Raw genomic sequence first — 14,526 nt, 5'->3', positions numbered from 1 at the left:
CGTTCCAGTCTTGACTTTTTTTTTTCTTCCTTATGACAGTTTGATCTGAGCTATTCCAAAATGTGGTCATGTTACATGATATCTTTTCCAAATCTCTCTCACTTATTTCCTCTGTAGGTCACCCCACTTTGGTCTCCTCTTTCACGAACTCACTTTCTCTCTCTCTTAATCCTGCATTTGAAACTGGGGGACTCCTAATCAACTCTTCCTAACGGGCAATAAATATTGGCACAAGGTATCTATCTGCCCTGCTTGTACTTATTCCTTCATTTTAACACATATTTACCAAGTATCTACTGTGTGCAAGGTGCAGGCTTTCCTCAAGAGTCAGTGAACTACAGCCAGGTGTGGTGGCTCCTGCCTGTAATCCCAGCACTTCTGGGAGGCTGAGATGGGAGGATCTTTTGAGGCCAGAAGTTCAAGATGAGCCTGGGCAGCATACCAAGGCACTACCTCTACAAAACACTTTTAAAAATTAGCCACGTGTGGCCAGGTGCAGTGACTCATGCCTGTAATCCCAGCACTTTGGGAGGCTGAGGTGGGTGGATTGCCTGAGCTCAGGAGTTTGAGACCAGCCTGGCCAACATGGAGAAACCTCATCTCTACTAAAAATACAAAAATTAGCCAGGTATGGTGGTGCATGCCTGTAATCCTCAGCTACTCAGGAGGCTGAGGCAAGAGAATCGCTTGAACACAGGAGGTGGAGGTTACAGTGAGCTGAAATCATGCCACTGCACTCCAGGCTAGGTGACAGAGCAAGACTCTGTCTCAAAAAAAAAAAAAAAAAAAAAAAAAAAAAAAAAAAAAACACCACATGTGGTGGTATGCACCTATAGTCCCAACTACTCAGGAGGCTGAGGTGGGAGGATTGCTTGAGCCCTGGAGTTTGAGGTTATAGTGAGCTGTGATGGCCACTGCATTCCAGCTTTGGTGACAGAGCAAGACCCTGTCTCTGGAAAAAAAAAAAAAAAGTCAGCAAACTAGACCTTGACAGGGGTAGGGGAGAATGTATTACTGAAGGCTCCAGAAATATATTGCCTTTCCTAACTAGCCCGTCAGGTAGCCCATTCAGCTTCTTTTTTTCTTTTTTTTTTTTTTTTTTTTGAGATGGAGTCTCACTCTGTCGCCCAGGCTGGAGTGCAGTGGCCGGATCTCAGCTCACTGCAAGCTCCGCCTCCTGGGTTTACGCCATTCTCCTGCCTCAGCCTCCCCCCATTCAGCTTTTAAGGAAATATCATTTAACTCTATCAGGTTCATAGAAAGATTTCTAACCCTTTCATAAAGGAATGAGGTATTATTTCCCTACTGCACCCTTAGTCTGCAAAATATGAGCCACCCACTGATCCAGAGTTAAACCAAAAGCTATGGACTGGGTAGGAATGGACAAATTCATTTATATAAGCTTCTCTTCTGAAAGTCAATACCACTACTTATCACAATATGAAGTTCTCTTAGAAAGAAATGGCAGGACAAGCAAGTCTGGCCCTACTAGTTCTCGTGGGATGAAAAAGGATAAAATAAGTCAACAAAGAGGACAGTCATACAAATACACATACACTTTTCTTCCTTTTTCTTTGCTACAGAGTGTTCACAATTTCACTTTACCTTCCTGGGCCACTGAGGACGCCATGACCAAACTGAGAGAGTTGTCAGAATTGTCCCTCCTGTCCCTCTATGGAATTCACAAGCAGAAAGAGAAATCTAGGCTCCAAGGGGGTAAGTATTAAAAAATGAGAGAAGCATATTGGATTTGTGGTTGAATGATCTGGGTCTGAGTCCTAGTCCCTCCGCTAATCAATTGTGTGATCTCAGACAATTCACTTAATCACTCTTACACCAGCTTCCATTCTGCAAAATGGGGATATTAATGATTCCTACTTCATAGACAGTGAGTATTAAGATGAATGTATGTATTTAAAGGGCTTAGAACAAACAGTACCTGGTACATAATACACTGTCAATCAATGTCATATGTTAGTGTAATCATAACTATTACTCACTCAGGCCCTTAGTTTTCTATCTGGAAAATGAAAGCCAAAGCTAAATGATCCTTTCCATCCCTTCCAGATCAAGAATCAAGAATCTTTGTCTGAGTCCCATGAAAATCAGTTGTGTCTTGTGGCCTATATGATGAATTTTTCAAGTGGGAGGTAGGACAAAAGTGGCCTGTTTTCCTGAAACCCTGAGTGGTAGTCATTCTGAAAGCTGATAAAATATATTTTTCAGGCAAATTGTTGTATTTTTCAGACTAATTATGCACTATTAAAATACGTTGCAACTGACAAGTTTATAACACAGTTTGAAATTTTTCATTGACATTGAAAGCTATTGAGAATTATTTATCAGTGATGCCTCTTCTTGGTTAGAATTGGCTCTTTGTAGCACAGGACACCCTGCCATATGAAGGCAGACCCAGGCAAGAGGATGCTGGATTCTTGTAATCAGGATAAGTGGATGGAAGAAAAAAGTCAGGACCAGCAAAGACAAAGACAGATGTTGGGGCCTATGAGAGAAACTGGATGGGCAGGCCAAGATACCAAATGGGGTGTCAGACTCAGATGTGGTTATTATAGGTATTAAAACTAGGGATAAAGAAGAAGAGAAAGTCCATCATGTCAGGTTGACATAATGAGGAAAGTCCAAGCCACAGGAGATGGTCCAACTCAGATTGGCACACATATTCGAGGCATTTTGAGATTAATAAAATTGCATCATGACTCCAGCCATTGACAGACACTATTCACCATAGCATCAGGACAAGTCCATCAAAATCCCAAGAGAATGCCTAGAGGCAAAGCATATTAGGGCTGGACTAGACTCGGAGGTTGTTCACTGAGGCTACTTAACTAGGGAAAAAATTCAAATCACTGACCAGAAAAGGAGTCAATTATAGCTAGAAAAGCAGGGCTACCCAACAGGTATAAAGAGTGAGGCAAGCTGTAATTAGGGGAATGAGGTATGAAACCAGGATGGTCAGGAGCAAATACATGTGAGATGAATAAAGTAGGTTGGGGCAAAAAATTTTCGACAGTGGCCATTAATGACATGAGGATGTTGTAGACCTGCTATTACAGAAATCCTGATTGCATGGCACAGAGACAGACTTGGTAGAAATGTGCAAGTCCTTACTTCACATTAAACACATGAGCAACAAGATCTAGCCTTGAGGAAGGGAGAGCCTCCAGAGAGGAGTCTTAGATGGAACCTGGAGTATTGGAAAAAATTACCAGGCAGGATACATATTGTGTATATGGGCAGAAGCTCAATCTTAAGTGCTTAACAACAAAAGATGCAGAGGATGCCATGGAAGCCACATAAGCACTCAGCCTAATTTCTGGCCCACCAGGTGCCAGCAGTGTGACTCAGTTGCAAGCCCCATCAGATGGTAGAAGTGGGACTTCTAATAAATAAATCCCAATTGGGTTGGGATTTATTTCCCCCAACCTAGTTATGGTGGATTCAGGCATCTAGCCCCTCATGACTCAAAGTGCAGTCTACTTTTCAGCATCAGCATCAACTACCACCTGGCTAGAAATACAGGCCCCACTCCCAAATGAGTTGAATCAGGATCTGCATTTGAATAAAATCCCAGCATGCTTTATACTAGACAGGAGTTGACAGTAGTCTAACAGTAGATGTAGAGATGTGTATATATGAATAAGAAATGGAGTTGCTCCACTTTCCTCATGTTTCCTCTTTTATTCCCCTTGGCTACTAGAAGATTACATTTGGGAGAAGCTACTTCTCCTCTCTGGATCTCTGTTTCACTACCTATGAGGAGATTAAACTAGATTGTGTCTATAAGAGTCCTTCTCTGAGATGTTCCCTGATCTTGGATTCTAAAGGCTGGCACTTGTATGAAACCAGCAGTCCTGCTTTCTGGAAAAAGTCCAGCACCATTGTTAAGCAGGAAATTTTCTCCTGTGTGGTTCTGCCAAAACAAAAGCTCAGACTATTATTCAGATCTGGCTGGGCAAGAGAGATTTGTCAACTACATGTTTGTTCAATGATGAAACAGCTGAACACAGACCTATACAGAAAACACACATTGTCTAGGTGACAAAGAGTAATGTGGAAACATCAGGGCCATCTTCTGGCCTTTGCTAGTTCTTTGGTTAGTTTGTTCTGTTTTTGTTTCTTTGTATTTTTTGTTTGTTTGTATGTTTGTTTTTGAGACAGGGTCTCACTCTGTCCTCCAGGCTGGAGTTCAGCAGCATGATCAGGGCTCACCGTAGCCTTGACCTCCCAGGCTCAAGCGATCCTCCCACCTCAGACTCCCAAGTAGCTGGGGCTACAGGCATGCACCACCATGTCCAGCTAAATTTTTTTTTTTTAATTTTTTGCCAAGACAGGGTCTCCCTATGTTGCCCAGGCTAGTCTTGAACTCCTGGGCTCAAGCGATCCTCTACCTTGGCCTCCCAAAGTTCTGGAATAATAGGCATGAACTACTGTGCCCAGTCTAAGTTTATTTCATCATTTAACTTCAAGGGTGACACTGTTCAGTAACACACACACACACACACACACACACACACACACAAACCAAAAAAAAAAAAAATCCCTGGGGCAAATTTAGGACCATATGACTGGTCATATCAGTGAAAAGAGAGCTCTTCTTGCTCTAGGCCAGAGGTTGGCAAACTACTGCCTGTATGCCAAATCCAGCCCACTACCTGGTTTTGTAAATAAAGTTTTATTGAAATACAGCCACACTCATTCATTCATGCATTGTCTATTGCTGCTTTCATGCTACCACCACAGAGTTGAGTAGTTGCAACGGATTTTATATCCCACAAAGCCTAAGACATTTACTCTCTGGACTTTTACAGAAAAGTTTGCCAACCTCTGCTATAGACTAGAAATGAAAGAAGTAAAGTTTATGTCTTCAAATCAATGATATTTTGTCTAGTTTATGAAGATTTAAAAAGGATACAACAGATAACTTTGAAGCTAGCTTTCCATTATAGCATGGTCTAATGATTACAAATAAAGTTTTTGACACAGGACATGCTAGATTTAAAGCCCTCCTTCCCTGCTTACAAGTTGTATAATCTGATTAAGTTGCAGAGCCTCTCTGAGCCTCAGTTTCCCCTATAAAACAGAATATTAATATTCCAGAGCCTGAAGATAATCATGATAGTCACCCCAATCACTCCTGGGATAAGGGTGTAATCATCCCAGAACCAAGAACTGATATATTCATTACCAAAACTGCAGCCTGACCAAAAGGCACTTGTTGACAAAGGGCAAGTTGCTGATTGCAGGTGGCTGTCATGGCTCCCAAAAGCTTGGCCACAGAGTTTAGCACCAATATGACATGTTAATCAAGCTAAAGTCCCTAATGCATTCCACAGGGCAACCCTCTCTGAGAGGGAGGGATTTAGACCTATTAGACATGTACATTCAGATTATCCTGTTCATCCTCAAGGAATTTCCAGCATCTACGGATACAGCAGATCACCTACCTCCTTAATTAACCCCTTTTTATACTCACTGGTGTATACAGACCTGTCTCTTCTTACTGTTTTATGAGTTTTTGGAGGGCAGGGACCAGGTCTGATTCTCCTAGCACAGTATCTGGCCCATCATAGCTGCTCAGTATGTGTTTGCTGAGTGCACTACAGAACCTGAGATTATAGTCAATCTGTTAATATCAATAACCCGCTCATTACAACTCACACACACACACACACACACACACACACACACACCCCTACTGGTCATTCTCAGCCAGGAGAGCACATGCAGTGTAAAGAGACCAACAGAGACACCAGATAGTTATAGACATCTCTGAAGCAACATGTCCTTAAAACAGGATCTGTTTTGGCACCACAAGGTACCTCACAGCTCTCAGTGCCTACAAATAGGATAAATACTGTAAGCTCTGTATCTGTCTTTCACCACCTGAGGAGCAACAGCAGTTAGGTGTTCAGATGTAAAGTGTGAAGAGCAAAAGTTTCCTCTACTGAAGACAGACAGAACCTCAAATGAAAGCTAAAGATGCTGGCTGTCCCCCACATAGTGACACCTAGGGTAACGTGGAAAAATGGTCCACAGAGAATAGTCCATGATCTGTACAAACATCCAGAGAGCTGCTTTCTCCCATGGCTTCCCACAGGTCTGACTGTCAGGGAGTAGAAGCAAGATGGGTGAAAACAGAGGAGTACCCGCTGTGCTGTCATTTCAGGTCTGCTCTGGAGAAGAACATGGGCTAAGAATTCTCTTTTATGATCTGAAAAAGCTATCTGAAGTTCCTTCCAAGTTTATCAGCCTCCTAACCTGAGCTTTAACAAAACCTGGTATGGTACAGTCCTAGTGTGCCAATCCAGCTTTCCTCACCTGGCTGTGAGAGTCACTTAATATCTCTGGACTTAGGATTCCTTACCTATAAAAGGGTTGAGACATAGGATTCGGTTTTTTAAAAAGGTATGTAAATCACACTACCTAGCACAGAGCAGATGCTCAACAAAATTAGATCTTTGCCCCACTTCTTAAGTCATGGCAGGAAGAGTCTTCAGCTATGAATTGACAAAAAGCTAATGAACTAAAATAGAAGCTTATGTTTGGTTCAGTTTTGTTATTGATTCATCTCCTTTAAGGTGTCCTGGTCAATGAAATCCTCAATCACATGAAGAGAGCAACTCAGATGCCAAGCTACAAAAAACTTATCATGTATTCTACAGTAAGTGTTTTTGTCTTCATTTAGCATCTATTTGTTCAAGTGTGTGATCTCTTGAAGCACAGGACCTCATCTTCTATATCTTCATTTCCCCATCACCTCGTACGTAGTAGGCACTTGCACAAAGCTTTTAGAATTAAATGCATCATTCTGGCCTTTAAGGGATTTATAATCTAAACTAACAAGAAGATGAACATAAACACTATACAAAATGGTATGGAAATGCCATGCAGGCAAGTGCTTTAGTGCCTCAGAAAAGCTAGGCATCCCTTCTGTTCCAAGAGGGTGGAGAAGAGAAGCAGAAAGGATTCCTGGACAAGGCAGCACATCCAACACATCAAGATGAAAGGGCTTAGTAAGTGCTCCTCACTAGTGTGTAGGACAAATAAAGTGAATCATTAGGACATAGGTGGAAGGCCAAGAGTAGTGTGTGGAAAAGGTGGTACCAAATTAGTGGACATTAACTGTGCTGCTCAATATGGAATCTAGTAGCCACAAGTAGCTACTTACATTTAAATTATGATTAAGTAGAACGAAAAATTAAATCCCTCAGTGTATTTGCCACATTTCAGGTGTTCAATAACCATATATAGCCAGCGGCTACTGAATTGGACAGCAAAGATATATAACATTTCCATCATCAAGGAAAGATTTTTAGACAGCCCTGATATAAAGTGTCAGAAGTTTATGCTGGATGGCAGCTGAAGGGCCATGTTGTCCTGCTGCTTCTTTGTTTAATTGTAGAAAGAAGCAAGGAAGCAAGGGAGAACCCCCTATCAGTGTTTGCTCAGGGAAGGCAGGGCAGGAGTGACAGGATAGGAGCAGTATTTTGGAAATTAATTATTTTGTAGAATGACTGGATGTTGGGAACAGGATATGGTGTAGAAAGCTTTTGTGATAGTCTAGAAAAATGGGGATATGGCCTAAAATTAGGGCAGTGACAGGAGAGGAAAAGAGGTGAGCCAGGTTACAACAAAAGCTGAGTGTGCATTCTCAGTGATGAATTGGAAGTAGGTGGAAGACAATGATGTGGAAGGTGAAGCCCCAGATGAAGTCTAGTTTTCAGTTCTCAGTGGCAGGAAGGAGGTGGTCTTGGGCTAGGTAAATGTACTGATTAGACAATAGGTTTGAAATGCCACAGGGGCATCTAAGCAGAAAACTTCAGATGGCAAAGAGAATAGAAGGAGGAAAGAGAAGAAGGACTGCAACTCAAAGTTAGAGCGACATTTGGGAGTAGAAAGAAAACAGAGCAAGAGATCTTAGGAAAGGCTTTCATCTTGGAGAAGCCAGGGGGAGACACAGTGTTGGGGGAAAATTCTGCAATTGTATTATACATTCAAATAGCTGCCCATGGAGTCTGGGATGAGCAGGTAAACAGGACATAGCATGCTGACTCCTTTCACTCACGTCTCCATGACGAAAGGTTTCTCAGCTGCGGCTGGAGAAAGAAAGTCATGTTTTTATTCATGCAAGAAGGTGAAAGAGGTGACTGAAGTTTGCTTATTATCAGGAGCCCTAAATGGTATAGACTAGGGAAATAGCCCTGGGCAGGAGCAGAGTGCTTCCTGGAGACAGACAGGCCTGAAATTAGTCATTTCTGCCAATTTTTGTAGTGTCTAATCTGATTTCTAGTTTTAATTTATGGTGTGACTTCCAGCATGTCATATCTGTAGCCCCTTTTTTTCTCTCTCTCTCTATTAGATTACTTCTAACCCCTTTTGAATATGTGCATACTGCCAAACAGTTTAGGCAGCCAAATGTTATCCCAATTTTGTAGATACGGAAGTTGAGGATTGCCTAAGATTACATAGCTAATCAGTGGCAGAAAAGGGGTTGAAAACCACTCTCCTATACCTTCCAGACACTCTGGGGTAAACATTTAGCTTTACAATTATTTTTAAATTGCACCCTATACTTTCTGGTATTTTATATTCCCTAAACATTTAAACCTCATATATTCTTCCACAACTTTAAATCACAGATGATGCTAATCTATAGAAAAATATAATCTACATTAATGTGTTTGAAATACTTTGAAAGTATTTCAAAAAGGCACAGCACTTAAGGAGACTTGATTCAAATTTACTTTCTTCCATTTTGGGGTTATATGACATTAAGCAAGTTGCTTAATTTCCCTGGGTCTCAATTTCTTCATCTTTTATTATTATTTTTTAAATTATTTTATTTTATTGAGATGGAGTTGCACTCTGTCGCCTTCTGAGCGCAGAGGTGCAATCTTGGCTCACTGCAACTTCTGCCTCTCGGGTTCAAGCAATTCTCCTGTCTCAGCCTCCCAAGTAGCTGGATTTACAGGCCCACGCCACCACACCCAGCAATTTTTTTTTTTTTTTTTTTTTTTAGTAGGGATGGGGTTTCACCATGTTGGTCATGCTGGTCTCGAACTCCTGACCTCAAGTGATCCGCCTGCCTCGGGCTCCCAAAGCGCTGGGATTACAGGCATGAGCTACCACACCCAGCCAATTTCTTCATCTTTTAAGTGGAAATAATGATACATATCTAAATCCTACTGCCTAGCACACCGCTAATACGCAACCAAAATCTTTCCTTCTCTACTTATTAAGTCATTATGGGGCGCATGGGAAATTGAATTGAATCAGAAGCCATCATGGTGCTCTACAAGTGTTTCATACCTATTGAATGTAAATCTGAACAGGCTTGATAAAATTGATTTCAATCTCTGTAGCATGACACTACTGTGAGTGGCCTACAGGTGGCGCTAGATGTTTTCAACGGACTCCTTCCTCCCTATGCTGCTTGCCACTTGATGGAATTGTACTTTGAGAAGGGGTAAGTGACTAAGTGCTTTTCAAAACCAGTATCACTGGACCTTAGGTTTCATTATTATTATTTTGGGTTAAGTGTTGTGTGCCTGTTTGTCTTTGATTTGGTTTTATATTCAGAGGGAAGAATGGTGGTAACAAGCTCTTTGTTAGTCATGTCTCTTTTTTCTTTTTCATGAAGACTTTTATTGGAAAATAACATGCACAGTAGATGAAAAATTTGGGAAATAGCCTATGTAACAGAAATTACATTTTAAAAAAAATTAAGGTATTCTAAGAAGTAGGCATGTATTATATATATACTTGGCAAGAGAAAAATTTATTGATGGTTATATAATATCTTTTAAATTAAAGAATTCAAACATATTCATTCAGCTTCTGATGATTCATATCCACAAGTCAAGATTCTTAAACTTCTAACTGGTGTCTACCTCTTTGTGACCTGGTGTGGCCCTCACCAGATGACCACGGCTTATCTTGAAAATCCATTAGAAGGGTCAAAGTTAGAGTAGCCAAGTGTCCCAGTTCACCCAGAATTGACCCATGAAATCTGGTGTTCTCAGAACATGTGAATTTCATTGTTAAAACCAGGAATGTCCTGGAAAAACTGGGGAAGAATTGATTATCACAGCCAAGGTCATGTCAAAAATATTTATCTGCGTGACAATGACATTCTCATTGGGAGGAGAAGAAGGAGGTGTTTGGGACAAGTTACCAGACTTCATGGGATATTATTAGTGAAATAAGAGCAAGGAAAGGGCTGAGTTAAGGCAGTGACCTCAGAGTTTATTTCAGGATTAGTCAGGGAGATCTATTTTGCCTTTCCCTCAAGGCATTCACAATAGCTGCACCCCAACCTGACTGCAGTTACATGGGGACCTGGCTCAAAAGAGCCCATGCTTGTTTTAATGATCTGCTGTTGCCATCTTTAAATTGTAATAATGTTTAAGCAATGGGCCCTGTATTTCATTTCGCAAATTTTGTAGTCTTGGATGTAACTTTCTGGCCCCTGAATTTGTAGAGTAAGAAAGTAACAGCACAGAGACTTCATTCTCAACCAATATCTTCACTGCTTACAAAGAGAGTTCTGCACAGTTAGAGAATGGTAGATACATTTTTTATTGAACCTCTAACTAGGTGTCAGGCACAATGAACTAGAACTAAAATGTGGTCTTAGTTAACCTTGCTCTCAAATATCTAGAGTCAGAGTGGAGAGATAAGACCCACAAAATGGAGATTGGCCAAATGGAGCAGAAAATGGGAATGAAAGGACTAGAGACATACAACCCTCTCTTAATAACAAGTCCAGCACAAGTCTGCCCTTCAAAAGGCCAGTTCTGGGCACAGAGTTAATAAATCCAACCAAATTCCAGGATCAGCTTCAGGAGCAGGCACCATCTCCTTTGGGATAAGACAAGAGAAGCTACTGACTCTACTTGTACCTCCCTGTTTTCTGGTTTCTGGACCCCAGTGGTCCAGAGCTTGCTTTCTGGATGCACAGAAGCATTTTCTCCCACTGAATTGCCTTCTCTTACCACCCTGAGTTAAATCTATATTATGAATCAAGTATGGAGTATTTTTTCAACTGAAAGGCAGTGACGTACAGAAAAAAATTAACCAAGGGTCACATAAAGGTCAAGTCCAATTTGTTGCTATATTAGGATTTTTTTTTTATTGGCACTCTAGGGAAATATCAAAGGTTAAACATGATTGCTTTTAAATTAGGAACAAGGAGACTTCGAGTTAATAAATTCTGTCTAAGCCTGCTTATGGTGATCCTGACTGTGAAGTGATCTCACATTGTCTTGTGAGAAGATATGGAAAGAGACAGAAAGAGAGAATATTTTAGATTTTCAGCCACCTTAAATATGTAAACTGTTCAGGTGGTAGAAAAGGTAGCTAAAAATATTCTTTAAAGATTTAATTTTGGGTTAGATAGAGATTTAAAATCATAGACTATATAAAATAATTCATTAAGTTAATATTGCTTTGTTTCACTTTTACATTTTATAAAATGATTTTATCTAAACTCTTTGTATGCATCTTTTGCTTGTGTCTTCACCACTAAAGCCAATTTTGAGTCTTTTAAAATTGTTTCCCACATATATTCACTAATAAGGGTAATTTTGTCTTCTATGTAGATGAACCTCACATTCTTGAAGGCTTAACCCAATGAAAGTTAATTTCACACTTACAGTACAATGCAGGTGTACATTAATAGATGGGATTCACACGTGGTGATTCAGGCACCCAGGGTTCCCTTTTTGGACCTACAGTTTCAAGGGTGCCATGCTCACGTGCAGGCAGCTTGTAGAAAGGAATGAAAGGGTGAAGGCAGCAACCTGCTTATCAACCACGTCAGCTATTTAAAAGAGACACATATCATTTCTACTCACTTTCTACTGGCTAAATTAGTGACTTGGTTCCACCTAGGTACAAGGGAGTCTTGGCAATGTGGTCACTTCTGAGCCATAATTCAATTCTATGGAAAGAGAATAATGGAGTTTGATGGAGTATTGATCATCTAGGCCATATCATCTTAAGACAGAAGATGCTGTTACTGAAAAAGTTATTCTAAGATATAAGCATCCATTCATATAATATTAGGGAGGTTTTTTGTAAGTTTTATAGACATTTTATTTTATTTTATTTTAGAGATGGAGTCTCGCTCTGTTGCCCAGGCTAGAGAGCAATGGTGTGATCTCAGCTCACTGCAACCTCTGCCTCCCAGGTTCAAGTGATTCTCCTGCCTCAGTTTCCTGAGTAGCTAGGACTATAGGCATGTGCCACCACGCCCAGCTAATGTTTGTATTTTTAGTAGAGACGGGGTTTCACCGTGTTAGCCAGGATGGTCTTGATCTCCTGACCTTGTGATCCGCCCGCTTCAACCTCCCAAAGTGCTGGGATTATAGGCGTGAGCCCCCGCACCCGGCATTATAGACATCTTATAAGTGAATATTTGCAGTTACTATGTTTATATGGCTTTTTAAAGTGATATTTTAAAAGGCTTGTTTATAATGACATCCAAAAGTAGCCATTGGAAGGTTACCACCAAAAGAAGGATCACTAAATCCTACTTGAGTTCCCCTCCTGCCTCCTTGATTAGCAAATGGCTTCCATAAGCAACTCATGGTGGTTTAACTGAGGTTAATTTACACCATTGGACTTTCCCAAATAGTACATTGTTGTTTTTTTTTTTGTTTTTTTTTTGTTTTGTTTTGTTTTTGAGATTAAGCATTGAGAGAGCTCTCCTTAATGTGACACAATGGAAGGACTGGAACACATACCCACATCTTTTTTCTGAGGAATAATTTTCTGATACAGTCTTGCTATATATTCAAGCACATATGTTATGTATTATTCAGTTCCATGTTTATGGCCTAGTTAAGGAGAGGGGAGATACATTCAGAAGAAGGACTGAAAGAAATATTCAAGAAACAGGAAAAAAAAAAAAAAAAAGGAGTAAATGAGAAGCCTATAAGGAAGGGAGGAGGAGAAGGAAAACCCAACACCCCCACCTGCCTCCCACTTCTTATCCAAAGGCTCAAAGTCACACCCAGCTCCCTGCAACCATCACTTCTCACCACCTCCTCTGATTTTGCATCCTGGTGCCCACCTCCTATGTCCCTGTTCATCTAACAAACAAGCCCTCCCATTTCCACCCTGCAAATCTGTCCCGCCTGCCCCAGTCTCCCCATTTACACACCTAAATTGGCTAAAATCTCCCCATAAGTTTTTCCATTAGTCCCTCAACGGTCATGTAATAGTCCAGGTGGAAAGAAATTCAGTGGCAGTTCAACAACACAGAACTAACAGAGCTCTCTCCTCTGCCTTTGTCTGCCAGGGAGTACTTTGTGGAGATGTACTATCGGAATGAGACGCAGCACGAGCCGTATCTGCTCACGCTACCTGGCTGCAGCCCCAGCTGTCCTCTGGAGAGGTTTGCTGAGCTGGTTGGCCCTGTGATCCCTCAAGACTGGTCCACGGAGTGTATGACCACAAGCAGCCATCAAGGTACTGAGGACAGTACAGATTAGTGTGCACAGAGATGTCTGCAGAAAGAATAGCTGCCCTTTCTCAGGGCAGATGATGCTTTGAGAATGTACTTTAGCCATTACCCCCAGCTTTGAGGAAAATGGGCTTTGGGTAATTATTGTATGTTTTAGGGGCCCCCAACCTCAGGCAATTCCTACCTCTTCACATGCCCCTGCCCCAGCTTGCCGTAAAACTTGCCTAAGTTTTGTTTTGTTTTTCAGTGTTAATGTAAAGGGGCAGCAGTCCCAAATATAATCAGAGATAAAACTTAGGTCAAAGTTCATAGAGTTGCCGTAAACTATATGACTGGCCACACAGGACCTTTTGTGTTTAAGGATTCTGAGATTTTGCTTGAGCAGGATTAGATAAGGCTGTTCTTTAAATGTCTGAAATGGAACAGATTTAAAAAAAAAAAATGCACAATCTAGGGTAGGAGCAAGGAAGGAAAGATGTGAATAGGCTGATGGGCAAAAAATCAATTTACCCATCAGTTCCAGCCTTCTCTCAAGGAGAGGCAAAGAAAGGAGATACAGTGGAGACACCTGGAAAGTTTTCTCCTCTGGAAAACTGCTACTATCTGTTTTTATATTTCTGTTAAAATATATGAGGCTACAGAACTAAAAATTTTAAAACTCTTTGTGTCCCTTGGTCCTGGAACATTTATTTTCCTTTTATAGAAACAAAAATCAAACTTTACAGAAAGATTTGATGTATGTAATACATATAGCAGCTCTTGAAGTATAGACATCATAGCAAATAAGTCATCTGATGACAAGCTGTTTGGGCACAGCACATCAGGAAAGAGAGCACCACATGATGGAGTTTCTCTAGAAGCTCCAGTGATAATAGATGTTGACTCTAAAGTTGATTTAAGGCCAGGCATGGTGGTTTACGCCTATAATCCCAGCATTTTGAGAGTCCGAGATGGGAGGATCACTTGAGCTCAGGAGGTCAAGATCAGCCTGGGCAACATGGTGAAACCTCGTCTCTACATAAAATACAAAAAATTAG

At 40.9% G+C, this 14,526-nt stretch overlaps 1 protein-coding gene across 1 annotated transcript in view; it reads left to right on the top strand.

The window, feature by feature from the left end:
• Window positions 1–14,526, top strand: part of ACP3 (acid phosphatase 3) — a 57,438-nt gene that overhangs the window by 24,928 nt on the left and 17,984 nt on the right. Inside the window, exons 7-10 of the mRNA XM_008009118.3 lie at window positions 1,584–1,716; window positions 6,600–6,682; window positions 9,384–9,487; window positions 13,325–13,494. Of these exons, the coding sequence (XP_008007309.2) occupies window positions 1,584–1,716; window positions 6,600–6,682; window positions 9,384–9,487; window positions 13,325–13,494 (490 nt within the window). The remainder of the gene's footprint in view (window positions 1–1,583; window positions 1,717–6,599; window positions 6,683–9,383; window positions 9,488–13,324; window positions 13,495–14,526) is intronic.

The sequence above is a fragment of the Chlorocebus sabaeus genome, chromosome 15, assembly GCF_047675955.1.
Source record: "Chlorocebus sabaeus isolate Y175 chromosome 15, mChlSab1.0.hap1, whole genome shotgun sequence".
Classification (NCBI taxonomy): Eukaryota; Metazoa; Chordata; class Mammalia; order Primates; family Cercopithecidae; genus Chlorocebus; species Chlorocebus sabaeus.
Note: the sequence above shows the minus strand (reverse complement) of the source record. Positions and strands in the feature narration are given on the sequence as shown.